At 34.0% G+C, this 27104-nt stretch overlaps 2 protein-coding genes across 29 annotated transcripts; one reads left to right on the top strand and one right to left on the bottom strand.

Annotated features, from left to right (window-relative positions):
* Nucleotides 1-336: 336 nt before the first annotated feature.
* Nucleotides 337-8083, bottom strand: calua (calumenin a). 4 transcript variants are annotated; one of them, XR_011010881.1, is made up of 8 exons: nt 7942-8026; nt 5803-6049; nt 5478-5671; nt 4739-4905; nt 4409-4469; nt 3451-3650; nt 924-1367; nt 340-759 (listed from the first exon to the last, which is right to left on the bottom strand). XR_011010881.1 is itself a non-coding variant. In NM_001002151.2 (7 exons), the coding sequence occupies exons 2-7, from the start codon at nt 6027-6029 to the stop codon at nt 1263-1265; spliced, it is 954 nt and encodes a 317-aa protein (NP_001002151.2). In that variant the 5' UTR covers nt 6030-6049; nt 7942-8083; the 3' UTR covers nt 337-1262. The 4 variants fall into 4 exon arrangements, 2 of the variants coding, with proteins under 2 accessions (NP_001002151.2, NP_001304321.1); XR_011010880.1 differs by having other exon boundaries at nt 5803-6039; NM_001002151.2 differs by having other exon boundaries at nt 337-1367; nt 7942-8083.
* Nucleotides 8084-9021: 938 nt separating this feature from the next.
* On the top strand, nt 9022-25431 carry mdm1 (Mdm1 nuclear protein). Of its 25 annotated transcripts, XM_068219645.1 has the most exons (16): nt 9022-9182; nt 9741-9846; nt 11026-11225; nt 11256-11318; nt 11638-11769; nt 12761-12937; nt 13177-13310; nt 14414-14510; nt 16128-16160; nt 18323-18519; nt 18588-18821; nt 20440-20585; nt 20990-21126; nt 21210-21441; nt 24496-24564; nt 24988-25431. In XM_068219645.1, exons 1-16 carry the CDS (start codon nt 9165-9167, stop codon nt 25095-25097), a joined length of 2085 nt encoding a protein of 694 aa, XP_068075746.1. In that variant the 5' UTR covers nt 9022-9164; the 3' UTR covers nt 25098-25431. The 25 variants fall into 25 exon arrangements, with proteins under 25 accessions (XP_068075746.1, XP_073802252.1, XP_073802248.1 ...); XM_073946151.1 differs by lacking the exon at nt 11256-11318 and having other exon boundaries at nt 11026-11084; XM_073946147.1 differs by lacking the exon at nt 11256-11318 and having other exon boundaries at nt 11026-11195.
* Nucleotides 25432-27104: the final 1673 nt, after the last annotated feature.

Genomic DNA, 27104 nt, shown 5'->3' with positions numbered 1-27104 from the left:
ATAGCACAGGCTTCTCCCAAAAGGTAATAAGGCAATTTTCTAGAGGCATGATTTTGGGATTTATTTACATTTTAACAAAAAAGTCTATGTAGTTTTCTAGAATTTTTTCCCCCTTAATAATAAAAACCTTCATGTAAAAACTGCTTGCGTTTACATGATGTGTTTACTTATGACTATCACGTGTTATCTTAGTCTAATATTTACATTTGTTTAATGATCTGTAACAAACATGCAAAAAATAAGTAAAGGGGCAAACATTTTTTCAAACCACTTTATATGTAGAATTAATTTCAGACAATATTACAATATTGCACAAAATGACAAGAAAAAAAAATCTTATTTAGCTCATATTTTGGTTTTATTGACAATTTGTGTTCGAGATACAATCTGCAGGTGGTGAAACAGCACCATTCGCAACAAGTGACCTGAAACCTTTAGGTGCCAAACATTATATACTGAAAAAAATAAAGATAAAAGAAAAATGAATAGACAATGGGGGAGATTGATGTGTTTGCAGCATATTAAACATGTTACAAACATCATGTAATTGGTAATGCATTTCAAATAATAAAGTTGAAGGCAACAAATTGTTCAGTAACGTGTTCTGATGGACCCAACAAACCCAAAAGATTTGAATTATACACATATAATACAAGCTAAGATCTAAATCTAACAGGAAAATCAATGAAAGGCACAATGATTAAAGTTCATGGACATGTATTGTTCTTCTAAATAAATAAAAAAAGACAACAGTATTGCCTGGAGAGAAAAATGAAGAGTCATCACTCAAAAACAGATGTTTCTGCTTTGAAATGTGAGATAACAAATACATATTCACATTTTTATGTGTGAATATATATTTAATATGTTATACATATTTGTATAAACCCTCAAAAATCAACATGAGAGCTTTCTGTACTTACAATATTCTTACGACAGAACTGTGAACAGCAGGGGGAGCCGATTATAGATCTGTAGCAATGTGTATAAAACTGCACTGAATCCATCAACCGCTTCTCAATAAAAAACAGACATATACAGTTACTGAAATGATGATAATAATGCTGTACATGGACTTCAAATCAAACAAAAGTTACACACTTTACAGTACAAAAAAAGCTATGAAATTTGTGCAAAAAGGAAAATCAAGTGAACAAAATTCTGAGGAATTAGTGTTGTATTATGATGAGGCAATATAAAATTATATTCTTTTACCAAAACAAGTTAAAAAGTAATTATCTATTATACTAAAAAAGAAATAATTAAAACTCATCATGTCGAACTAATGCCTCCCCGAAGTCAGTCGCTTGGCTTCCCACAAACAAATCATACTTGTTGAGTATTTCTTCTTTGGTCAGCTTTCCATCCTGAAACACAGTTTGAGTGACTTGGTTAAAATGAGGACAAACAACAAAAGCTCTAGGGATATTATGGATAGGATATTAGGGATATTGGAAAAAAACTGACATTGCAATATTTTGCATTTCTGCGATATATATTGCGATATGAATATAATTTCACAATATGACTCAAGTTACTGCTTGGATGTAATGTAATGTATTTTTTATTTAACGCCATGTCAGCAACCGAGGCTATTTTCATGGCAGGAACATTTCAATAATCAATATACAATTAAAAACAACATACAAGTGAATACATTAATTAAAAAAAGTTTTTTAGTGTTAATACGTGATAAAAGTTCTTTGTTAAAAATGTCAAAACTTTGTTAAAATGTCCTTAAGAGTGTTGATTTCATAAAATAACTTTATGGAACCATTAAAAGCAGGACAGTCCAGTAGAATGTGATTTACAGTAAGGAGAACTGTCCAGTACAAACATTAAGTGGGGTCTTCATCTTTAAGCAAAAAAACATGAGTTAGTTTTGTATGTCCAATATGACATTAGTAACTGTTTTGAAAGAATTCATAATTTTACATTGGATGGGATGGGATGATTGTGGAGGGCATCTAAAAATATAACAAATTGAAATAAAAACAAAACAAAATAAACAGCCCTTTATGGTCTTTGTTGGAATCTAAAAATGCCGAGGTACAGAAATTGAGAAATCAAATTAAAAATAGCACTTCATAGTCTTCATTTTTATAAATAAAACAATAAGTAAACACAATTAATCTGTGTTAAAGCGGCAATTTTTTTATTTTATCGTGCCTCAAATGGTTTAAATTTGCTTTATGTCTTACAGTCGCAAGCCTTAAAAACACATCCAAGTAAAAATCGTTCACACTATTAGATCATGTTTGAAATTCACAATGGCTCATCAAATTATGTGTACTGAACTATGGGTAATTATAATCCCAACTTGACATTGCAGGTCCTGTGATGTGACTATTGCAGATGCCTACATTATGATACTGATGCTGAAGCGATATATCAAAATGTCCTTTTCAATATCAAAACTTTTTTTATATTGTTTTGATAAGAAGTTTTAATATTGAGAAGGAAATTTTGATATATCGCTTCAGCATCAATATCACAATGTGGGCATCTGTCCTTAGTTAGATTATTTTTTAACCAATGTGGTCCTTACTTTAATTATTGTAGCCCCTCTCTGTTAAAAGCAAAAATAAACTTAAAAGATTAGTAAATGTAGAGAGTAAAATAATTGGTGAGAGACAAACGCCTCTTATTAATTTATTTGAGGCAGCAAAAAAAAAAAACTCCACTATTGTGGAAGACTCTTCCCATCCGTTACATGGTTCCCTAAACCCTTTAACTGCCTGCTCTACCAAATGGTTGAGCATATTTTGACTGTTTTAAATAATGAGTGTTACAGTCATTTTAAGAATGACTATTTTAATTAATGGTTTACACTTCACAGCATTGTTAAACAAACATAATCATGTTGCACTACTACACTTGTTTTTGGTTTTATTGTAAAACAACAACAAGGGAACATGTTAAATGAGAATCTGAAATATTTCATGGGATTCTTTAAAAAATAAAGATGATTTAGTGTTCAAAGGTTTCATTTTGATTATTTTTTACAAATTAATTTTTCTTTTACTTAATATTTTCTGATTTTCGTAGTATATGTGTTAATTCCGGTACTTTTAACATAAACCGACATATCAACCATTTTGTAGAGGTTGATATTTTAGAAATTAGGGGATGTTTTGTAAAAAAAATGCATTGAATGTGTTAACTAGCAACATTAGGAGTTAAGAAATGCAATCCAAAATCTATTTTTTTGGGGGGTCTGAGAGACGGTATAAAGTTCCTTTAGTAAAAAAGGCTAAGTACAAGACGGCATTTATTCCCACTGCCATTGTTCTTCTTGGAATAGGATTTTAAAATAAATGTGCAAGTATATTTATGTTTTGCTGTTTGCGTGAGCCTCTGTCTAAACACAACTTTCTAACCCCTGTGGAATAGACACTAAAGTTTATTGAATTAAATATATTGTGCAGCCCTACTTTAAATACTGCTCACCTTGTTTGTGTCAGACTCATACACCAGATGCTTCGCTTCGGCTTCAGCGTGATCGTAGTCGGCTGGTAGGATCCAGTCCATGGTTTCTTCCCTGTCCATTTTGCCATCCTTGTTCTTGTCTCTGAACTCCGAAAACTGCTCTCGCTCTGTCGCCACCCACTCCGGCTCGTCCATTTCATCCTCATGGTTGTACATGTCACCTGACAGTCAAGAAATTCACCTTGTGTTACACTACGTTCACAGGCCAATTTATTAGATCCCCCCTGTTCAACTTTGTTAATGTAACTAATCAGTCAGTCACATGCTGTCTACATTACACCTAATGGGACTGCAGAAATCATCTTCATAATGGGACTGCAGAAATCATCTTCATGGGTTAGCTAAAGTATTCAAAACTAGGTATATGGCACTGTTATGTAGGCTAAAGTAAAAAGCAAAACGAGACCACTGAAGCAACCGCTGATGAGAGACAAGAGCTACATGGCCTTGATCACATGGTGAAGAAGCAGTGATGTTTTATCATACTAAAAACATTTCAGGCTTCTGTTATAATGTTACTCTGTGCAGTTTATTAAAACACGCAAAATACTAAAGTATCTATACGAGCCAAATTGGAAATTGACAGTTTATGATATCATTAGCATGGCGACTCAAGACATAGTCCTTGTCACTAGATAAAATTGCCTATTTCTTTGGATTTGAATATTCTTCGAAACATTTGGGTGCATGCATTAGCAAAATATATAACACTATTCTAGTGGTTTTTGGATACTTTAATGTAAAATCCTATATATTGTGCCTTTAAGTTCACAAAGAATGCACTTCAGGAAGAACCAACCTTGCATCATTAAAACCTTGTGATCAAATACTTCCAGTAGGATGATGTACAAATAGGTCACAAATCAATTTTATGACAAACACTGTTTAAATACAATTCCTAAAGTGGTGTTTAACTCACCAATATACTCCTCCAAATCAATAAACCCATCACCATTCTTGTCAATGTCCTCCATTGTTTCCTGAGGATCAAATTGATAAGGGAGATTAGCAAAACATTGGGCTACATGAGAGCCAGAAAGTAAGGCAAGTTTATTTATATAGTACATTTCATACACAGTGGAACATAAAATACAAGAAAATAAAAACAGATGTGATAAAACAGGTTTTAAAGTAATTAAAAAGAAAACAACGGCATTAATAGTGCAATCTGTTAGATGAAATACAGTGCTCATTCAATCGAATTCAGTAAAACTGGCTGCAAATAGCAAGCTAAGTATGACGGACCCACCAGCACAACAATGTCCTTCATATGTTCATACTCCTCAGGATGGAGGAAAGCCGTGAACTCCTCTTTATCAGCGATGTGGTCTCCATTCCCATCAGCCATTTTAAAGCGGCGTTCATCTCTGGCCATCATCTGTTTGTAGTTATAGCCATCATCAGGTTCAGGATCATCTGAGAAGAACACAGACAGTACAAATGCTTCAATTAATATTACAAATCGCTATTAATAGTTTGCCATTTCAATTATTTAGATGGAGAATTTACCCCAGAATAAAAGTAATTATTTATGCACCATTATGGCATTACAAACCTATTCAATTTCCTTTATTCTGTAAAACACACAGGTATCAAATCCAATTCCTGGAGGGTCTAGCTCTGCACTGTTTAGTTCCAACCCTGCCTAAACACACTTACCCGTAGGTTTCAAACAAGCCTGAAAGACTCAATTTGTTTGATTAGGTGTGTTTAATTAGGGTAACGCTAAACTGTGCAGAGCTGCGGCCCTCCAGGAACTGGATTTGACACCTGTATAACATATAAGATGATATTTTGAAGTGTTGATTTTGTGCATATGATGAAAATCAATGGGATCCAAAGCAAATACTTTTACCGTATAGACAAAATACGCAGCATATTTATACTAATTTTAAATTCCTCAAGTGAATCAAAGTCACATAAGTTTGAATAAGGCATTTTTGGGGGGTGAAATATCCTTTTTTAATTTAATTATATGAATTTATTACCAAGGTAGGTGCCATAGGTGACGTTCTTGTATTCTTCCCAGGAGATCATTCTATCGTTGTTCAGATCAAAATCCTTCCATTGTCTCTCCACATTGTCATAAATGTATTTCTTTTGAGCCTTTTTGATCCATGCTTTCAGCTCGGCCTCTGTCACAAAACCATCCTCATCTGCATCAATCTTTTCCACAATTTTACTGAGAAAAAAGTCAAAACAAAGACAAAAATGTACTAAAAGGATGTGTCAAATAACGAATTGTACATTTGTTTTGCAAGAATTAACACTCTAAAATGCTAAATGGCCATTAACATTCAGCACAAACCTTACCCAAGCCTATTTTTGCTTTCTTCCGGAGTCAGATCATCAAATGTTTTGGCTTCTTCTTCTCCAAGGAAGGCATCGTGGTCGTATTCAAAGTTTGTGCCATCGTCATGCTCTTTGCTGCTCAGGGGTGCATCATGGTGGACCCTGTCTTTCTTCTCTGTTGGTTTGCTGGTGGCGTAAACCACGCACAGAGCAAAGCACATCAACAAAGGCCTAATTTCCATCTTCATCTTCCAAGCTCTATGGAAAGCTACAGCAAAAAAAATTGAAAATACACATTCAAACTTCCATTTAAATATAGACCACAGGAATGTCTAGTGTGTTAAATAAACCACTGGGCAAACATGAGTTAACAAGGTCTGTTTGACCCTGAGAATGTAAACACCTTGTATGTTTGAGTTAGAAGTGGAACACATATTACCGTTGAAAATTTTGGCTGGGTAAGATAAGAAACGAATCTCTTCCTCTCACCAAGGTTGCAGACATAGGATTTTTAAAAATATAGAAATAAATTGGGTGATGTGTGAATTATTATGGCATTTAAAATAGGCTGTTGAATATAGTTTTAATGTTGGAGTCTTCTGTATCACATAATCCTTCAGAAATGACTGTAATATGCATATTTGCATTCAAGAAACACTCGTATCATTATTCATGATGAAAACAAATTGCTCATTAAAATATTACTGGAAAACATAAAAAAAAAAAAACTTTTTTTTTTTCTCCCTGAAGATTTTTATTAATAGGAAGAAAATTGTACATTTACACTGCTGCATAGTTGATAAATATAACTTTTTATTTCTTAAACCAAAATCTTACTGACCCCAAGCGTTGTGTGCAATTGTGTAAAAATGTGTAAAAGAGGAAAAAGGAACAATCCTGACAGGCAAAATATCACATGAAACAGGAAACACATGGACAAAAAAAAAATCCATAGATGGAAAAAAAAGGGATACAAGACCAAGACACACACACACACACACACACACACACACACACACACACACACACACACACACACACACAAAATAAAAAAAATAAATAAAATAAAAATTCAGGGAAATAGAGAGAGTTAAGAGGTAATGGGATTCTGATAGGATAATAAAAAACATTGATAATTGCAAATGACAATAGATTAATTATAACACAATAATAATATGATTATGAACATAACCTGTAAACCAATAAATAAAGTCACACAATTAAAAAAATCTTTACAAACTTTTTCTAAAGGATTTAGGTGTGAAGGTCAAAGATGAGATGTCCCATTTCAGTTTCTACACCAGATTAAAGGTACTCAAAGGGTTTTACTGTGGAAAGCAAATTACATGCAAGTAAACTATTTATTTAATGTTTTGAACAACTTCTGTAAAAAATAAAATGTCAAAATATAGGTGATAGGTAATAATCATCCATCATCAGTCTATGTGTAATAGATATATTTCTACAAAATGAAAAACACATTTTTTAGGACTACACTTGTTATAGTAAATATGATTATAATCATTTTATTACATTTTAAGGTAATATAAATTTTCTTGCTAAAAAAAAAAAAGTTTATAGGGTAGAAGAAAAATTATTATTTTAAATGGCAGGTAATTGATAGTGATAAATATCAATAGCATTAAATAAACCAACAAGATATATTTTAAATAAATTATATACATTAATTAATTATTATAATGATCGAGAAAATACCTCTTTTTAGCTCTGACCCAACAACTCTGCTTAATATATTAGGAAACAGATGTGGTTATTTTCACATCTGTAGTCTTTCAAAGACTATAAAAGATTTCTGCTATGGGTTAAGCAAAAAAATAAACAAAAATTAAGGCAGATATAATCTTAGCAACACCTTTCTTACATGAAAAAAGATGCATTGAACGATGAGGACTGCTAGTCTTCAATCATTTTATATTCCATGGATAAAATAAAGAGCATATCCATTTATAATAGCATCCCGGTGGACACATATTGACAGAATATACATTTTGGGGTAAACATTCCTTTAACGACAACTGTCCCTTTAAGTGAGTCGGCTTTACAACGTAACGTTACATGGTCAGGTAATGCAACGGTCACCCATATTCATAGACCAAACATGTAAAATGCCTGCCAAAATCATATAAAACACGTACATACCTTAATTATTTAGGAGGCCGAGAATCCCAGACACAATACAGGGTCTTTGGTTTAATCCTCACACCCCTGTGCCACACCGTTTTTCGGACGAGAAGAGCGCCGCAGCCCAATCAAATCACGACCAGTGGAGTCCGTTCGCAACCATTGGGCCACTTCATCACGACAAACCCCGGATGTAACAGATACCGTTGTTTAATTATGCGGTGACTCAACACACTCTCTTTTGATTGGCTGAGGGAAACGGGGAAACCAATCAGCACTAGATACCACAACATCGGTTGATACGTCGTACCTAGTGGATTTCATCATTGGGTACGTCTTGCCACGTCCCCAAATTTGAGACCCGCAAATCCAAAGGTGCTGGCATCTGCAGCTACACAAACCAAACACAGATTGTCAAATATTATTTTTATTATTTCACAATATAAGTGTGAAACAGGCATCAGTCTCGATTCTGAATGGCTGATGAACTAAATCTGATGCCAGGTTTAGCCAATGATAAGCTGCATGTATAACTAAAATAAACCATAAAGACACGCTTGACTTGTATAGAGAAATTATTAATAATATAATGTATAGTTATCTTTTTTTTTTACATTATTGAGAAATGATAAAAATATTGTACAGTACATTATAGAGAAATGATTAATTATATAATAGTTATCTTTTTTCTTAAGAGTTCTTAAGAGAATTACAATATTCATAATATAACAATTTTTCCTAATATTTTATCTATTAAATAACAACAATAATAATAATAATAATAACAACAACAACAACAACAACAACAACAACAACAACAACAATAATAATAATAATGAAATAAATCTAATTATATTATCCAATAAATATGTTTGCAATATTAAATAACCATCTAAAGTGTTTTCTTGTAAAATACTTTGCTTTAATATATTTCTCCTAATCTGTTGACAAACCAAAGCAAGAAAAATTTCGACCTCACATAAAGTTACAAAAAGATGGATTAATTTCTAATACATATTACAGTATCTTATGATGCTACTATAAACACGCACGGTAAAGGGTCAGGGTCATAACAAAGCTGCTTACAGTCTTGCGCATGCGCGTAACGTGGGACGCCTCACCAAGGTAACAGCAAAGACTGTAACTGAATCTAATCTCACACACCTCCAAGCGTGTAACAAAAACACTTCTTTTGTTCGCCGACCTCTCTGTGCCCTAGTCACTACCGGCGTAGACTGAAAATGCCTGTCCGTTTCAAGGTAAGCTTTGTAAATTACAAATACACTGGAAATAGTTTTTACAGAACAGGACCAGATTGAAGGTGCACGCGCTTGTGCGACGTCATTTGTTTGAGGAGGAACAGTGAGCGCGCGCTGCAGGCTAAAGAAATGCTTTCGGTTTTGAAATTTTTTCCAGTGTTTACATTTAGGGTATGCAATATGTATTAAAACGAGTTACTGTAAGACAAGGCTTTCACTTTGCCGAAAACAAATCGAAACGACTTGATTGTTGAGAAGCACGAAACACGCGAACGGTAATGTTAAATTATTGCAAGGTTTTGTCGGTTTTAACGTTACTTCCTGTTATGTCTTGAAGTTGGTGCGCTGATTAACAGGCATTCACGTTATCCAGTTGTCTGCAAATAGCTAGTTATGTAGCATGCATTATGCATGCCTTTTCTTTTAAATCACAGATATAGAATTTCCTGGACATCTCATGTGAACATGCAGATTGTGTAACGTATCACATGCACATTGTGCTTTACATGTAAACTATAAAGCTGATTTCTATGTTCTACTTCTATATATTCCTAATAGGGAATCAGCGAGTATCGAAGTAAATACAAGGGTCGAACATCAAGATCCAGAAGCGATTCTCCACATCGCAGGATGCGACTGGCAGGACTGCGCTCTGACCAGTCAGGTATGTACTACATAGATAGATAGATAGACAGACAGACAGACAGACAGACAGATAGATAGATAGATAGATAGATAGATAGATAGATAGATAGATAGATAGATAGATAGATAGATAGATAAGTTAACAGATAGACAGACAGATGGATGGATGGATAGATAGATAGATAGATAGATAGATAGATAGATAGATAGATAGATAGATAGATGATAGATAGATAGATAGATAGATAGATAGATAGACAGACAGACAGACAGACAGACAGACAGATAGATAGATAGATAGATAGATAGATAGATGATAGATAGATAGATAGATAGATAGATAGATAGATAGATAGATAAGTTAACAGATAGACAGACAGATGGATGGATGGATAGATAGATAGATAGATAGATAGATAGATAGATAGATAGATAGATAGATAGATGATAGATAGATAGATAGATAGATAGATAGACAGACAGACAGACAGACAGACAGACAGACAGACAGACAGATAGATAGATGATAGATAGATAGATAGATAGATAGATAGATAGATAGATAGATAGATAGATAGATAGATAGATAGATAGATAGATAGATAGATAGATAGATAAGTTAACAGATAGACAGACAGATGGATGGATGGATAGATAGATAGATAGATAGATAGATAGATAGACAGACAGACAGACAGACAGACAGACAGACAGACAGACAGACAGACAGACAGACAGACAGACAGACAGACAGATAGATAGATAGATAGATAGATAGATAGATAGATAGATAGATAGATAGATAGATAGATAGATAAGTTAACAGATAGACAGACAGATGGATGGATGGATGGATAGATAGATAGATAGATAGATAGATAGATAGATAGATAGATAGATAGATAGATAGATAGATAGATAGATAGATAGATAGATAGATAGATAGATAGATAGATACATACAGTGGTGTCAGATGATAGATAGGCTGATAGACAGACGAACGGACGGACGGACGGACGGACAGACAGACAGACAGACAGACAGACATACAGACATATAGATAGATAGATAGATAGATAGATAGATAGATAGATAGATAGATAGATAGATAGATAGATAGATAGATAGATAGATAGATAGATAGATAGATAAAATATTGTTAATATTGAACTAATTGACCTTATTCTGTTATTTACAGGAATTACTCAGGAACCCCAGTTCATATCCAAAAGGAGAGTGCCATTTTATCCATCTCAGGTATCCAGTTCTTTCCGATGGGAAGGACGTGATCATTCTCAACAGCAGCTGGAGAAGAGCAGGTCTCCAGCTGTCTCACCTGTGCTCAGGGCCACTAGTGCAGAAAGACAGGTGACCCCTCTTGCCCCTAGAGACCCACCAGAGGGCACCACTGCCCCATCTCAACCACCACAAGCAGAAGCAGCTCAGACATCCACCTTCGCAGTACAAAAGCAGAAACAAGCACTAAATGGAGTGAGTCAGAGTTGTTTAAGATGTTAAAAAAATAAAAAATTGCAACACATATTAAAGAGGCCCACTTGTAGTTCTTTGCATTTGTAGTTCTGTTAATAAATAGAATCTTGGACCAGAGTATGTGGAAGAGCAAGTTTTTGCATGCGGAGGATTTCACCAACTTTTTTTGACATGTTTTTGATCTTGTACTTTTAAATAATTGTTTATTAATTAGTTTATAACATTACATGTAGTGTATAAATATAATAATTGTTTTATTAATTATCAATACCACTAATAATACCTCCAGTAACATTTATTCACGTGTTTTGACTTTTAGATTAACCATGCACTGCGGATGAAAGCAGGCCTGAGGTCAGAGCATCAGAGAAATGGCTTGAACTCCGAATACCAGAGACAGTTCATGTGGAAAACACCTGTAGCCGAATCGCCCCTGCTTGCTGCACATCAGGTACCTTTTTGCAGTTTATCAGTCAAAATCATCTTTATTTTACATGATTAGTTTTACATTTAATGATTTTGTAGCCAGATTGTCCTAAATATTATTTGCCAGTCGCTTTGCACACCTGATGCGTTTCTGATACTTTGTAAAATATTTAAGTGCAACTGAGTGCTTTTTGTGTAACTTTCTTTTATCTAATTTAAATAGGCAATGTTCTTCCAGTAGATGGCAGTACATTTCTCCATGTCACTTCTATGCATCTTATAAAAATTACAATTTGTTAATCTATTCATTCTAGATTCTTACATCTAGAGGCATACACTAACCGGCCACTTTATTAGATACACTCTACTAGTACCGGGTTGGACCCCCTTTTGCCTTCAAAACTGCCTAATCCTTTGTGGCATAGTTTCAAGGAGGTACTGGAAATATTCCTCAGAGTATTTAGTCTATATTGGCAAGATAGCAGTTGCTGCAGATTTGTCAGCCGCACATCCATGATGCAACTCCCCAAAGATGATTTATTGGATTAAGATGTAGTGACTGTGAGGGCCATTTGAGTACAGTGAACTCATTGTCATGTTCAAGATACCAGCCTGTCTGGCATTAACAACCATGCCACGTTCAAAGTCACTTAAATCACCTTTCTTCCCGATTCTGATGCTTGGTTTGAATTGCAGCAGATCGTCTTGACCATGTCTATATGCCTAAATGCATTGAGTTGCTGCCATGTGATTGGCTGATTAGACATTTGCGCTAAAAAGCAGTTGGACAGGTGTATCTAATAAAGTGGCCGGTGAGTGTATATTCTAACATTAATGGTTATTTTATAATGTTGTTTGTTTGCAAGATTTAATTCTTTAAAATGGTATAGCTTATCTTATTAAACTGATTATTAATATGTTATTACAATTAGATCTTTTTCAAGTAATTATCTGAATACCATAGCCATCAGGTTCATTGCAGCTCCTTGAGTTTTGAATTATTTTACATCTGCTAGATGTTATACAGTAACAACAGAGCCATCCCACCCTTCAAAACAAACCCAGTGATTATGGAGAGCGAGTACAAGAGAAGTTTCAAAGGATCGCCTCTTCCCAGGCCACCACGCTTGAGGCGAGATGTTGAACAGTATGAGGTCCCAGAGTTTCTAACAGAGAGCAAAACCCCAGAGAAGGTACACAGAAATATACCCTCTCAGTTCATTCACATACATCAATCATGAATGCAAACTTTCCAGGTATTACAGCGTCAGTATGGGATCTGGAAAATCTAGTTTCAATAACATATGTTATTTCCTTATAGTTTTTTTTCACGTGCTCTGCAACGTATAGAGAGGAAGTATACATTTACTAAAATGTTTGCACCTTTGACATAGTATTTCTGGCTCTTTTGCCTAAATGCCCATCAAACCAGAGTAAGAGAAAGAAGAAGAAGAAGGAGCGACCACACAGCAGGAAGTCAAGCCCAGAACAAGAAGTTGCCTATCTACAGCAACAGGAAGTGAAATCACCCCACAACCTGAAAGACCCTTCACCAAAGGTTATGAGGTGACTGTTGTGTTTTTACAGGATGTGCAAAAATAACAGAAAATAAACTTTGTAATATATGTATGTAATATAGAGTTGAAGTCAGAATTATTAGCCCTCCTAGTTTATTAGCTCCTCTGTATAATTTTTCCCACATTATTTTTCATCAGAAAGATTTTTTCAACACATTTCTAATCATAATAGTTTTAATAACTGATTACTTTTATCTCTGCCATGATGACAGTACATAATATTTTACTAGCTCATTTTCAAGATACTAGTATTTAGCTTAAAGTTTAAGGGCTTAACTAGGTTAATTAGGCAAGTTAGTGGAATTAGGCAAGTCATTGTATAACGATGTTTTGTTCTGTAGACCATGGGTGTTGCTAGGCCTATTTTAGGGTGGCTGTAGATTAAAAGTGGCAGTTTATTTATTTAATACAAGGGAAAAAAATACACTTGAATGTAGAAAGTGGTTTTTACTACAGTAAACAGGTGGGTTGAGCCTATTTGGTTTACTCAGAACTTAAATGGCTGTGCCTGTCTATGTAATAAAGTGGAATACTAGTATACAACCCTACCATTTTAAACAAACATTTTTAAGTGTATTACTATAAAATTATTACTTATAAATGTAAGATTAGGTTTTATATATATATATATATATATATATATATATATATATATATATATATATATATATATATATATATATATATATATATATATTTATAACATTTATAATAAAAAATTTTACCTTATAGGGAGCTGAGCCCCCCTAAAATGAAAATCCTAAAATCGTCCATGCTGTAGACAATCGAAAAAATATTGCTTGAGGGGGTTAATAATATTAAGACCTTAAAATGGTTTAAAAAATTAAAAACTGATTTTACTCTTGCTGAAATTAAACAAATAAGACTTTCTCCAGAAGAAAAAACATTATTGTAAATAAATACTGTGAAAAAAATCTTTGCTCTGTTAAAGATAATTTAGGAAATATTTAAAAAAGAAAAAAAAATCACGAGGGCTGATAATTTCGATTTCCACTGTATATAGGTTACATGTTTAGATCTTTCAAATTGTATGACTATTTACTAGTTTTCTATTTTTTTCCTGCATGACAGAAAAGGGAAAACTGAGTACAGATCCAACTTTCATTCACCCCTCCAGTACAGCTACAAAGATGGAGCATGGCTGAAGATTAAATCTGCAAAAGAGGAGGTGCGCTTCTGGAAAAAGAAATCTGAGAATAATATATGCATGCCTAACGTATACACAAATACTCTTTTTTCATCTTTAACTAATTTAATCAAAAAATTAAAAATAGGACTAAATAAAAAAAAACATAATTAATTTGAGTAATTAGAATAAATTAATAAAATATAGAATTTAATAGGGGCGGCACAGTGGCTCAGTGGCTAGCACTACTGCCTTACAGCAAGAAGATCGCTGGTTCGAGTTCTGGCTGGGTCAGTAGGCCTTTCTGTGTGGAGTTTGCATGTTCTCCCTTTGTTGGCTTGGGTTTCCTCTGGGTGCTCCAATTTCCCCCACAGCCCAAAGACATGCGCTATACAGTTGCAATCAGAATTATTAGCCCCCCTGTTTATTTTATTCCCCAATTTCTGTTTAACAGAACAGAAAATCTGACAAGATTTTTTAAACATATTTCTAAACATAATAGTTTTAATAACTCATATCTAATGACTGATTTATTTTATCTTTGCCACGATTACAGTAAATAATATTTGACTAGATATTTTTCAAGAAACTTCTATACAGCTAAAAGTGACATTTAAGGGCTTACTTAGGTTAATTAGGTTAACTAGGCAGGTTAGGGTAATTAGGCAAGTTATTGTTTAACGATGGTTTGATCTGTAGACTATCGAAAAAAATATATAGATTAAAAGGGCTAATAATTTTAACCTTAAAATTGTTATTAAAAAGTTAAAAACTGCTTTTATTCTAGCCAAAATAAATCAAATAAGACTTAGTCCAGAAGAAAAAATATTATCAGACATACTGTGAAAATTTCCTTGCTCTGATAAACATCATTTTGGAAATGTTAAAGGGGTTAAATAATTCTGATTGCAGCTGCATGTAATTGAATAAAATAAATGATCCATAGTGTATGAGTGTGTTTCCCAGTACTGGGTTGCAGCTGAATGTACAGTGTAAAACATATGCTGGAGTAGTTTGTGGTTGATTTCGCTGTGGCAACCTCTGAAATAGAGACTAAGCCAAAGGAAAATGAATAAATAGATTTCTATGTATGTTTATGCTAATTGAAATAAGATGACTTAAATATGCTAAAAGATTAATCGGTTATTTGTAGACTTTCAGTTAAATACCTTTAAAATAACATTCACAAATGGTGACTTCCTTTGTGTGGTTTTAAGCCTTTCTGAGTTTATTTCTTCTGTTAGACACAAATTAAGATATTCTGAAGAATGCTGCTTGTTGAGACCGATTGACTTCTGCAGTAGGAAAAAAACCCAGCAACCAGCATTCTTCAAAATACCTTCTTTTGTTTTCCAACAGAAGAAAGAAACTCAAACAGGTTTGGAACAAGTGAAGGGGGAGAAAGTGATGACAGATTTAAAATAATTTGGGTGAACTATCTCTTTAAGTCCCCAAAATTCTGCAAGTGAAATCAAGGCAAGAACCCATATGAATGTCAAATTAGTAGTTTGTTTGAAGTTGCTGAAACAAACTCACTTTAGGTTACTTTAGATGGTATATCAGGGCATGCAAGCTGTAGAATGGAGTGAAAGTGTCAGAGTTGCTAGAGTATGGCAAGATACTCTCTCTAATCACTGGTCTGTATGGTTAATCTTGCAGGGGTGTGATGGTTTTCACGAGTGGTATCATGAGGTAACATTTCACCTGTTACTTGCATCCTCTCACTGCTTCAGATCTCTCAACAGACGCTTTAATTTGCTTATGTGTCTGTTCTGTGCTGCTTCAGAAAATGTATGACATCATTGAAAGTTCGATTGTATGGACCTAGATTTGATCATGAGTGTGTGTGTGTGTGTATGTGTGTGCACGCATGTGGTGTATCAAGATGTTATCTGTCAGCATGTACAGAAACTTTGAAGTTGTCTGTGGTTTTGTTGGTAAATTTTTTTCTGTTTCTTGCACTTTCAGGTGTCTGGTAATCTTGTATTGACTTAAGATTTACTCAGTGATTATATACAAGTATATACAAATTTATAGGTGCAGTTTAGATGCATTTATTCATTTAGGTAATTCATGAATTTATGATTTTTTTAATTAGATTAGAAAAGCCTACAATATTGTTACATTTTAAATAATGAATAATGAAACACAATTAGCTTAAAAGCAAAATTGGCAGGGGATAATTGATTTTTTTTTGTAATAAGACATTAATATGTATTACATTTTAGATTCATAATCTAATCATAATGTCCTAGATAAATTATTGGATAGCTCTAATAGTTTTTCTCATATGGTTCAATATAGCTTTTGTGTGTAGATGTATATGATTTCCATGATGTGATACTGTCTAAATTAAGAGTTTGGTTTAAATGAAAGAAATTGTGACAGACATATACAGTGCTCAGCATATATAAGTACACCCCTCACAAATATATGTTTCAAATGAATATTTTACAATATGCAATATTATATGTGTGCATATACATTAGAGTAGTCAGTACTAAAGCCAAATCTGGAGCTTATCTTACAAAATAACTTACAATAAGGGTTCAAAAACTAGCTCGCCCAAATTTATGTTATAGAAAAATATCAAATACAAATTTAAAAAGAGGAAAAATCAAGAGAAGCAAAAAAAAAAAAAAAAAAAAAAAAGTATTTTGTTGAAATTTTGTGGGTTTTAGGTAATTTTTGCAATATTTACCTTGAATTAAATTTTATTATCTTTCAATTTTTTAATATGTTTGGTGATTAAAATGTTATTTTAATAAATATATCTGTTTAATAAATCTGTTTTGTTCAAATGCACCAAAATACTTCAAATATTCATGTTCAAAATGGGGTGTACTCAATTATGCTGAGCACTGTAAGTCTATATTTGGAGATAATAATTATAATTTTTATTTCAGCAGGAAACTAAATTTGTAGTCGTAAAAAGGTATAAATGGAACTATAATAGTAAAAGTTAATTAACTGATCAGCTTTCTGATCACTAAAATTGAATATAAAACATTACAACTCAAGCAAAAGTTACACTAGAAAAAGTGAAATCAAGAAATTCAACTGGAGAATAAAAAAGGTGAGTGATGGGGAAAAATAAACAAGCAAACAAACAAAAAATAGATTAAAATCCAGAGAAAATGGAATATGGTACGAGGCGCTGCAAGTCTCAGTTTGCTGAATGTTCAATTATTTGATTAGATTTTTCCATGCTTGACAATATATACAGTACTTAATTCTTTATTTTAAAATACATCCTTAAAATTATTCGTCTGTAAAGCCTTCAGTCTAGAGCCTTCAAAGCGTTTTTGTAACATGCTGACAGTGTTAAAACAAAGACATTTTCGTCAGGAAGAAGATCTTGGTTTTAGGTTATGGTGTCAAGTGTGCTTTGTTGCATCTCCAGCAACACTTTTGTGCAAAACTCGCCATACGGGACAGAAGTGTGCTTCTGAGTCAGCTCTTTAGGAGCGGGGCAGGACTGCCTTCAAACTGACATTCTCCACAAGTTTCGGAGCGGATGTGGCAATGTTGCATGATGTGAATTTCTACTGGCTTGATAACCAATTTAGCATGATTAATAAAAATATCATGACTCAACAAAAGATATCCCCACCACATGCAAATGCATTATTTATTTAATTTACTTTACTTTTTACAGAATTAAAAAATGTGTTTTAATCCATTCCAACAGCTGTCCTAAAATTCCAATAGTGGGGCATCTTTATTGTTGAGTCTTGAATATCTAACAGTGGTCTGTGCTTGCTATACATTATCAGACTTTTAACATCAATCAACTTACAGTGCAACCCTAATAACTCCATTAGAATAACTCCAATCTTGCTGTACTTCCACAGGTAAAGGAGCTACGCGAGAGGGCGGAGGCCTACAAGAAAAGGGCTTGGGGAACTCATTTTTCTCGGCAACACTTAAATCAGATTTTATCAGATCAAAACTGGATGTGGGAGCCTTCCAGCGGCACCTCCTCATCCTCCATTGAATCTGAGGCCTGCAGAAGCACAAGCCATATTATTGAGGCTCTGGACCTGGCCAGGTGAGTACAACTAATTCTTTAAAAATCTGTTCGAATATTTGGTTTAATGAGTGACTTGGCTTCTTTAGGGCTGGCAGTGTCAGGGAAAGCTCTAGCCCTGGACATTCTGCTTCTGTGGTGGTCAGCAGGAGGAGCTCTTCTGGGGAAGTGGGTCTTCCCGAAGAACCCACCCTGCCAGTGCAGAGAAAGCTGGCATGGGATGAAGAAGAGCAGCTTGGAGAGAGAGAAGAGATTGTACAGGACAGGCTAACAGATAAGGAAGGGAAAACAAGAAATGAGAACGGGATGGAGAGAAATGAGAGGTATGTGCATGTTCCTCTCAGAATTGAGCAGGTGCTTTTGAGCACTACTACAACCAACATGGAGAGGTTTCAAAATCAGAATAAAGAAAGTGAATTATTTGGATTTCTTCAATTCTAATAAGGCAATGGTGTTTTCTGATTATATACTGTAAAATTGCTGTAAAACTGACAGTATTACTGGCAATTTTGGTAGCCAGTAATACTGTGAAATTTACAAGTGCACTGTAAATTAGCAATTACAATTGTGCTGTAAAACTAGAGCACAGATGTAATTGTTAATTTGCAGTGCACTTGTAAATATTAAATTACTGGCAACTAATATTGCCAGTAACTCCATCAATCATACAGCATATATTAAAGTGTATATATTCAAATTACATAGTGGGATATGTGTACAATTAACACAGTGAAACTTAAATTCAAACAAAATGAATGGGACGTTAATATATTACAATTCAAAATTATATTATATATTAAAAATATTCATATTTATAAATAAAGATTGAAGTTTATAAATGGAAAAATACACATTTTTAAAATGACTAAACATATTATACTGTGTTATTCGTGTGGGGCCTTGATATTTTGATTTGAATGTTTTAAGTCATCAAAAATCCTGTTAATGGTAACTTGCATTGGTCTGACTTATGTTCGAGTTATACAATGCTATTTTTACTAATATAAATAGGAACATTTCAGTCTACTAAACATAATGAACTGAAAATACCAGTTGGTCAATTGCAATTACCCACATTTTTCTGGATTCATCTTTAACCTGTAGTTTAATTCGATTTGCCATTATCGTTTTGATTAAGGCTGTGCGATTTGGAGAAAATAACTGTTTTTTTTTTTTTTTTTGACAGACATTGCGATTTTGATTTGATTTGCGATTAAACTTTTCAGTTAAGCTTTAGCTCAATCACACTCCTTACTTTTTTAGGTGCTAGTTGTTGTATTTCCTCGTGCTGTGGAAACAATTCTGTGACATCTATAACAATTAGCTGTTTTTGTTTTGTGTCTTTTCCCAGAGATGGGTTGCGTCTGGAAGGGCATCTGCTGCATAAAAACTTGCTAGATAAGTTGGGGGTTTGTTCCGCTGTGGCGACCCCGGATTAATAAAGGGACTAAGCCGAAAAGAAAATGAATAAATGAATGAAAGTTTTTTTTGTCTGTGACTTTGAAGCCAAAATATTCCCATATTACTGCAAAGCTCTGTTACATTATTCTGATTGGGCCAAAGTAAAGTGTGCTTACTGGATTACCTAGCAAGATCCCACACAGATGACAGTCACTTATTTGCTCTGGGTTGACGAAATTAAATAATATATAGTCATATCGCACTTGCAATTAGTTAATCGCAATGTTTCAATTGCGATTTGATTTTGATTAATGGATTTCTTTTATGTTAGTGCCTACATATGCATGCATCATTTTCACAAAATCACCTTTTTGTTGATGATAAAGGGATCGGTTTGAAAACTCGCCCTTTGAAACCGAGTTTCATAAGTTTGAGGCCACTGTTGTGTAAATGACTTGCTGAAAACTGTCATATGAACATATCCTAACATGCAATACATGCCTCTTCCATGACAATTTTCCATTCGCATACTTTTTCTAGGTTAAATTCATTGGAAAGTGAGTCATTATCATCGGCAGAGGAGGGGTCTGAAGCTTCCGTTAATGGGGGCAGATTGCCAACCCCTAAACTCAAGACCATGCAGACTGTACAAAGAACACATCACGATCGAACCACTCCATCCATTGGTAACGAGCAATCTAGACACCAACTTTAAACGTTCAGACCACATTGCCCTGAATACTGAGTGATGTTTCAGCTTAACTTGGTTTTACAGACAGCTGCGGTTTTTTAGGCAGATGGTGCTTTCGTCTGTCACCTTAAACCCATACTTTTGGCTTCTCAAAACAGTTTCAGTATGATTTCTCTCGACAGTTTCAGTATGATTTTTTTTCTGGATTGATTGCAAAAATTTCTTTGCAATAAATCAAGATAATACACATAAATGCAGCATTTTTGTTACATTTTAACCAAACATTTCAGACTTTTTTCTAGCATATTGGAAAAAAATAGATATAATTGTGAGATATAAACCCACAGATCTGAGCTAATTGTTTTTTATAATTAATTTATTTTAATATTATTTTATTAGGAGGAGCATTGCTGATCTCTCCTCCAAAGATCAAAAATTTCTCCGGGAAAGTTAGAAGGAGCGAACCACCTTTAGGAAAGCCTCACTCTCCTTACAAACATATCATAGATGGCTCTCCACAGCGAACACACAGAAAGGTACATGACTGACTCTGAGTAAAATTTGCAATATTATGTCATACGTTATATCCTCAGATTTCAATCTCCATTATATTGCGAAGGCTGCGAATGGAAGCTTGCCTCGTTCCTCTCCAGTCGCTGGCCTGACTACTGTAGATGTGCTGCCCATGCGAGAAGATGTCTGGTCTGATGAAGAGGTGACAGATTACAGAAGTTTAAAACCTCCCAAGCCATCACGAAAACAACAGAGCAGTCAGCGTCACAAAGCCAATGCTGCTCCACCTGCCAACAGAATCCAGGGCACAATGAGAAACGCGGAATTTCAGCATAATGGTACGATTCCTTTCAATATCCACTCATGCAGATCTGATTGCGGCCATTGGGAATTTTATTATGCAAGGTTCCCACGGGTGATGGAATTTCTGGAATATCACGGAAATTTCAAAGGTCTATTATAAACATCCAAAGTCGGGGAATTTTATGTTTTGTCCTTGTCGTGGAATAACAGAGATTCTTTTTCCTCAAAAGTGTTCATATTGAACTTGTTAGATATGAAACAAATAGCGTTTAACATTTTCTGTTTTCTTAGACAAAAAAAAAAAAAAACGTTGCACACATGTACACATATACATTTGGGTTCAATAAAAATATTTGAATTTTATAAAAAATAAATACTAATTATATGAAGTAAATTATATATATATATATATATATATATATATATATATATATATTGTTTTGTTTTCAACTTCAAAAGAAATTGATATTTGGACTAGAAACAAGAGAAAATTTCAAAGTAAGAAATTCTGTATTCTGTATAAATCCAGTTATTTAATACTATTCTTTAGCTCCTGGTCAACTATAATCCCGACTATCTTGCAATGTGACAAGTGCAGATGCACACATTGCAATATCGATGCTGAAACAATTTATTGTGCAACCCTAATTTATATACAGTATAAGGAAAGAATACATATGGAAAAGTCTTGCTCTTCTAAAATAATTGAAGGGTCCATCTTCTTTATGTGATCTAAAACAGGTTGCCAAGTGAGAAAAAACATATCAGTATAACCTCTTACAGTATATCATATTTTTTCTAAGGTCAAGTGGCGTAAAAGTTTCAAAAGGTTGGAGGAAATTTTTTCTTCCATTGATTTGAGCAATATTAACCTTCTACTATCAGGGATGTTTAAACAACAAAAGTAAGACCAAGGCACTCAAAAAATGTGGGAAAGTATTTTTATTATTATTATTTTTTCAAATATTTTTTCCACATTTTTCAAATGCCTTGGACTTCCTTTTGCTGTTTATTCTGATAAATCCCTTACCCAAAGAGCACCGACACATTGATTAAGCCCTGAGCATTTTTTGTTTGATTTCGGATTTTTATCAGAGATTTATGTTCGTTGTTTTAAAATACTTTCCATTTATTTAGTTTTTTGTTTAAATGACCATGTTTCTTGTGATTTGCTTATTGTATATAAATAAAAAAAAAATACACACAATTATACTATTTACTTTTTGACCTTAAGAACCATTGGACTATATCATTTATATAAATGGAACACTGAGAGAAACAAAGAGAGACAGTAAGCATATAAAGCCTACTATGTCGTATTTGATACATGAATGACTCTTATGCCCCATTCACACGGGGCTTCAGCGTCAACGGTTGACTGAAGGCGTGTCTGAAGTTGGGGCTGAAGCAATCGTCATAGCAGCGTCAGCCAATGAAATTCAGTCAGCAATAGGCCTCTGTCTAGCTGGTGTATTTGCATACAGCGATCTGATTGGCTGACGCTTCCATCGGCGCTTGAAAAGTTGAGCTAGTCCCAACTTCTGCAGCGAGTAACGCCTCTGAAGCGGCGCCGACGGATCCACAATGCAGTTTGGCAATGCCTGACGTCACCCATTCAAAGTGCGAATAGGGCGTTAGTGATCAAAAATAAACAAAAAGTCAAATCTCTTCATTAAAAACAAATTTGTTCAAATTTAAAATTTTCGCGATTGATATATTGAATGTAGCCTTGTTAAAATAGGCCTTGAATGTGCTTTGCAATAATGTTGCATGATGGGTCTAAAGAGAGTCACGCACTTGAGAAGGGCAGCATCATGCTGTGTGTCTATGATGAAAATGAAAACTCTAAAACAAATGTGCACATCAGATGATCAATTCTATGAGCGAATATAATGTTATTGTTATTGTGAAGGAACAGTGTCAATGGCTGGCCAAACTCTGCAGCAATTAAAAAACTGCAAGCTCCTCTAAATTCTGTTCCATTTACTTGATTTTGTGTTAAATTTTGGACGGACTGCTCAAAATAAATCATGGAAGTTCAGTAGTCAGTGAAAGTCAGGGAATTTGACATTTGGCATAGAGCGGGAACCCTGATTTTTGCTAGGCTTACCAGTGAATCCTGTAAAGACAATTATGTATATTGGAAGGGCGTGCTTTATATCACTTTATAGGAGTACATGATCACCGATCAATTCAAGGGAAGAGCTACCACCACACTACAAGCACGCAATTGAAACGTGACTGAGTCATTTACCAGCAGAAGGAGTAGAGGAGGTTAGGTTACCGCCAGCAATTGGGGGAGAACAATCTAGGTCAGTCTCCGGTTGTCTTTTATTTTTTGTCTTTCTTTTTCCGCTAACGTCATTACATTATTTTAGTACCACTCATGCTATCTGGTCAGATTTTCCCATGTCCTCATGGAGTCATTTATTAAGAACGATTATCAAACTTCCATTACGTTTAATACACCTATCGACGGATGTATATGTGACTACATTAAGGCATCTAAAAGAGTTAGAAATTGATTAATTAATTCAAGATTTATTCAGTCCAACTTACAAAAAAAGATTCATAGTTAAACTGTCTGTCATTTAATCACTACAAATATGAAGATGCATTTAAAAGACGTTTCACAGCAGTTTTTGTTTCAAAATAATAATCCCTATTCATCAAAAGTCCTAAAGAATCATTTAATATTCATTAATATTATTTATCTTGAGCACTAGATCAAAATATTGAGACGATTTCTGAAGAGTCACCTGACACTGAAAACTGGAAAATAATGATGATTCAAAAAATCCAGCTTTGCTATCATAATAATAAGTTTCATCATATATTAAATATATATACACATATGTAATAATATTACACATTTGTTCTGTAGCTGACTGAATTTTGATCAAATGAATGCCTCCCTTGTGAGCAAATGAAACTTTTCCAAAAAGATTTACAAAAACATTTGCATCACAAAGATGCAGTATAGAAAGTGGGAATTACGCGATTATGTTTCACTGGGTTTTGTGTTACGCTCATTTATGTAATTCACCTGTGCATGATCATAATATCCTCTATGTATCAATTACATGCAGGTAACCTGGGAATTTTTCGGCCGGAGCTGTTTGTGCTTCCTCAATCTGATTCTGCTTTGTCAGATAATGGTAAAATCACTTTTTAAAAAATATATCTATATATATATTAACAGGTATTAACAATCATAAGCAGTTTCTGACAGCTACTTCAACCTTTATGTGTGTCTAGCAGTTTTGGTAGGAACAGGAATTGGATCAAGGTGTCCTTTGATGTGGTGCACATATCAAAGACAGACAATGCATTTCTAATCACTGGTTTCACTGATTGTGTGTGTGTCTGCAAAGTTTGCGCATATATGTCACACTTTATTACTCATTCAAGAAAACAGTACTATCCTAAAATGAGTAAGAATATTTTATAACATTTTAGAATTGTATTAATTATTATTTTCTAAAACAGAATAACCTGTATGTAGTATGTTTTGCAATTAGATTTATTTAAATGATCTCATATATAAATATTCTTTTTCTTTTTTTTTATATTAAATCCAGATGACAAGATGTCTCAGATCTCCTCCAGATCAGCAGCTTCATGCTCCATGGCGTCTGAGGTTTTGGGTCGCGCTCAGAGACGAAAACAGGAATTTTGGGGAAAAAGCTAATCTGTCAAAGCACACTTCAACTATGCAAAAACTGAAAAATGACGTTCTCAGGATGCAAAATTTTTTAAAGACGTATTTGTTTTTGTGTGGTTTTTGTTTATTTTAATAGAAGAAAATAGATTTGTAATTTATTTTATTTACATAGGTTTTAATATGACCAGTATTGTGCATAGACAACAAATGGTTTTGCAAATTTAAAACACCTTATTCAGTCTTTTTTTGTACTAGCACACTGATGATGTACACTTTTTTTTATATTAATTAGATCTGATTTTAAACAAATGTAAGATTTTCAATTATTTTTTTTAAATACAATACATACACTATTGCTTTACGTTCAGTCTCATCTGTTCACTCTCAGTAGTTGCATAAATTGTTGTGTTTGTTTAAGCCTGATCTCACGAGGAAACGTATTTTACGTTTAGTCAGTTTAGTGGCTAATTTCAGTTCAGAGTTCAGTTGTATGAAAATGTACGATTTTAAAAAGGAGGCATGGCACCTAACCCCAACCATCTTTGGGTGATGAGCAAATTGTACAAAATTTTACAAATTAGATTGTAAAAATTCCTACGAATTAGCCACTAAATCAAAAAGTTACGAATTGCCGTGAGATTGGGTTGGTTCGTTTAGCTTATGCGTGGACAAGGGCGTAAATTTGCTTGTGACATTGCTGGGCACATACACCATCACACGCATTGAACAGCACAGATTATGTTTAGCGCTTTTAAAAACATAAATAAAATACTAAATAATATAAAATAAACACTTAATAAATACAAATAACAATCCTATCCCATGCTACAAAAGTCAAATTACATGATTTTACTGCAGTCTGGCTTTACAGGAGGTATGAATGTAGAGAAATTTAGAGAGGTATGTGACACAATATCCGGATTATTGTTTTTCATAATCATGGAGGCCAAAATCAAACTGAATTTTAATTAATTGTACTTCCTTGGTTAATAGTATTACGGTGATCTCGTAGTGAACTTGACTTGGTGCATGTGTTGGTTAAGAGTTCACAAAGCATTGCTTTATTTTGAATGTAAATTACTTAAATTGCTTAAATTATTGGTTTGGACATTTCAGTAATTGGTTGATATTGGTGGGGACACATTCCCTTCATCAACGCCAATTCTGATTCATGTGCGTGGGCCTGTTTCTGAATGTAAAGCAAATTTTTCATAAAGACCACTTCCCAGCAGACACAGGATGCCAACATGATGCCAGGGTTGACATTGTACCCCAACGTTGTGGGACATTGCATTTTGTTTGAAAATAAAAATTAGGTTGATGTCAGAAACCAACATCAGGGTTATGTCAGTGTCCAACGTCAGGCAGACGTTGCGATTTGGTTACTTTCCAACACAACCTAAAGACAATAAATATCAATGTATAATGATGTTGCAGCTTGGTGTTGTGTGGACGTTACCAATATGAAAGATGTTGAATTTTGGTTGACATACTTGACGAATTAATGCCAGTATTTGATGTTAATATGACATTGGTTAAAGATGTTGGCTCGACGTTGGATTTTGGTTGCCATACCTGATGAAGAAATGCCAGTATTTGACATCAACATGACTTTGGTTTAAGATGTTGGCTCGACATTGAATTTTGGTTGCCATACTTGATGAACAAATGCCAGCATTTGACGTCAATATGACAATGGTTTAAGATGTTGGCTCGACATTGGATTTTGATCACTTTCCAACACAACTTAAAATCAACCAAATATCAACGTCATTTCACATCGTTATTGGACGTCAAAATAACATCGGCCTTCCTTGTTATGAATCTAACTTAATATTAATGTCTTTTGGCATTGTGTGTCTGCAGGGTTTTTTCAGGATTATCAAATCAGTGACACTCATGAACCGGTTCTTGAAATGTATGGTTTCAAAACTCAGGGTTTTACCTGCTTGCATCAGTAGTTATAGAATGAACCATATGGACTCAACAAATCAACATATGACTTTAAGTTTGTTTTAGCCAATTTGCTTTAAT

Source organism: Danio rerio, chromosome 4 (genome assembly GCF_049306965.1).
Source record: "Danio rerio strain Tuebingen ecotype United States chromosome 4, GRCz12tu, whole genome shotgun sequence".
Classification (NCBI taxonomy): Eukaryota; Metazoa; Chordata; class Actinopteri; order Cypriniformes; family Danionidae; genus Danio; species Danio rerio.
The sequence above is the reverse complement of the archived record's forward strand: the minus strand, read 5'-3'. Positions and strand labels throughout refer to the sequence as shown.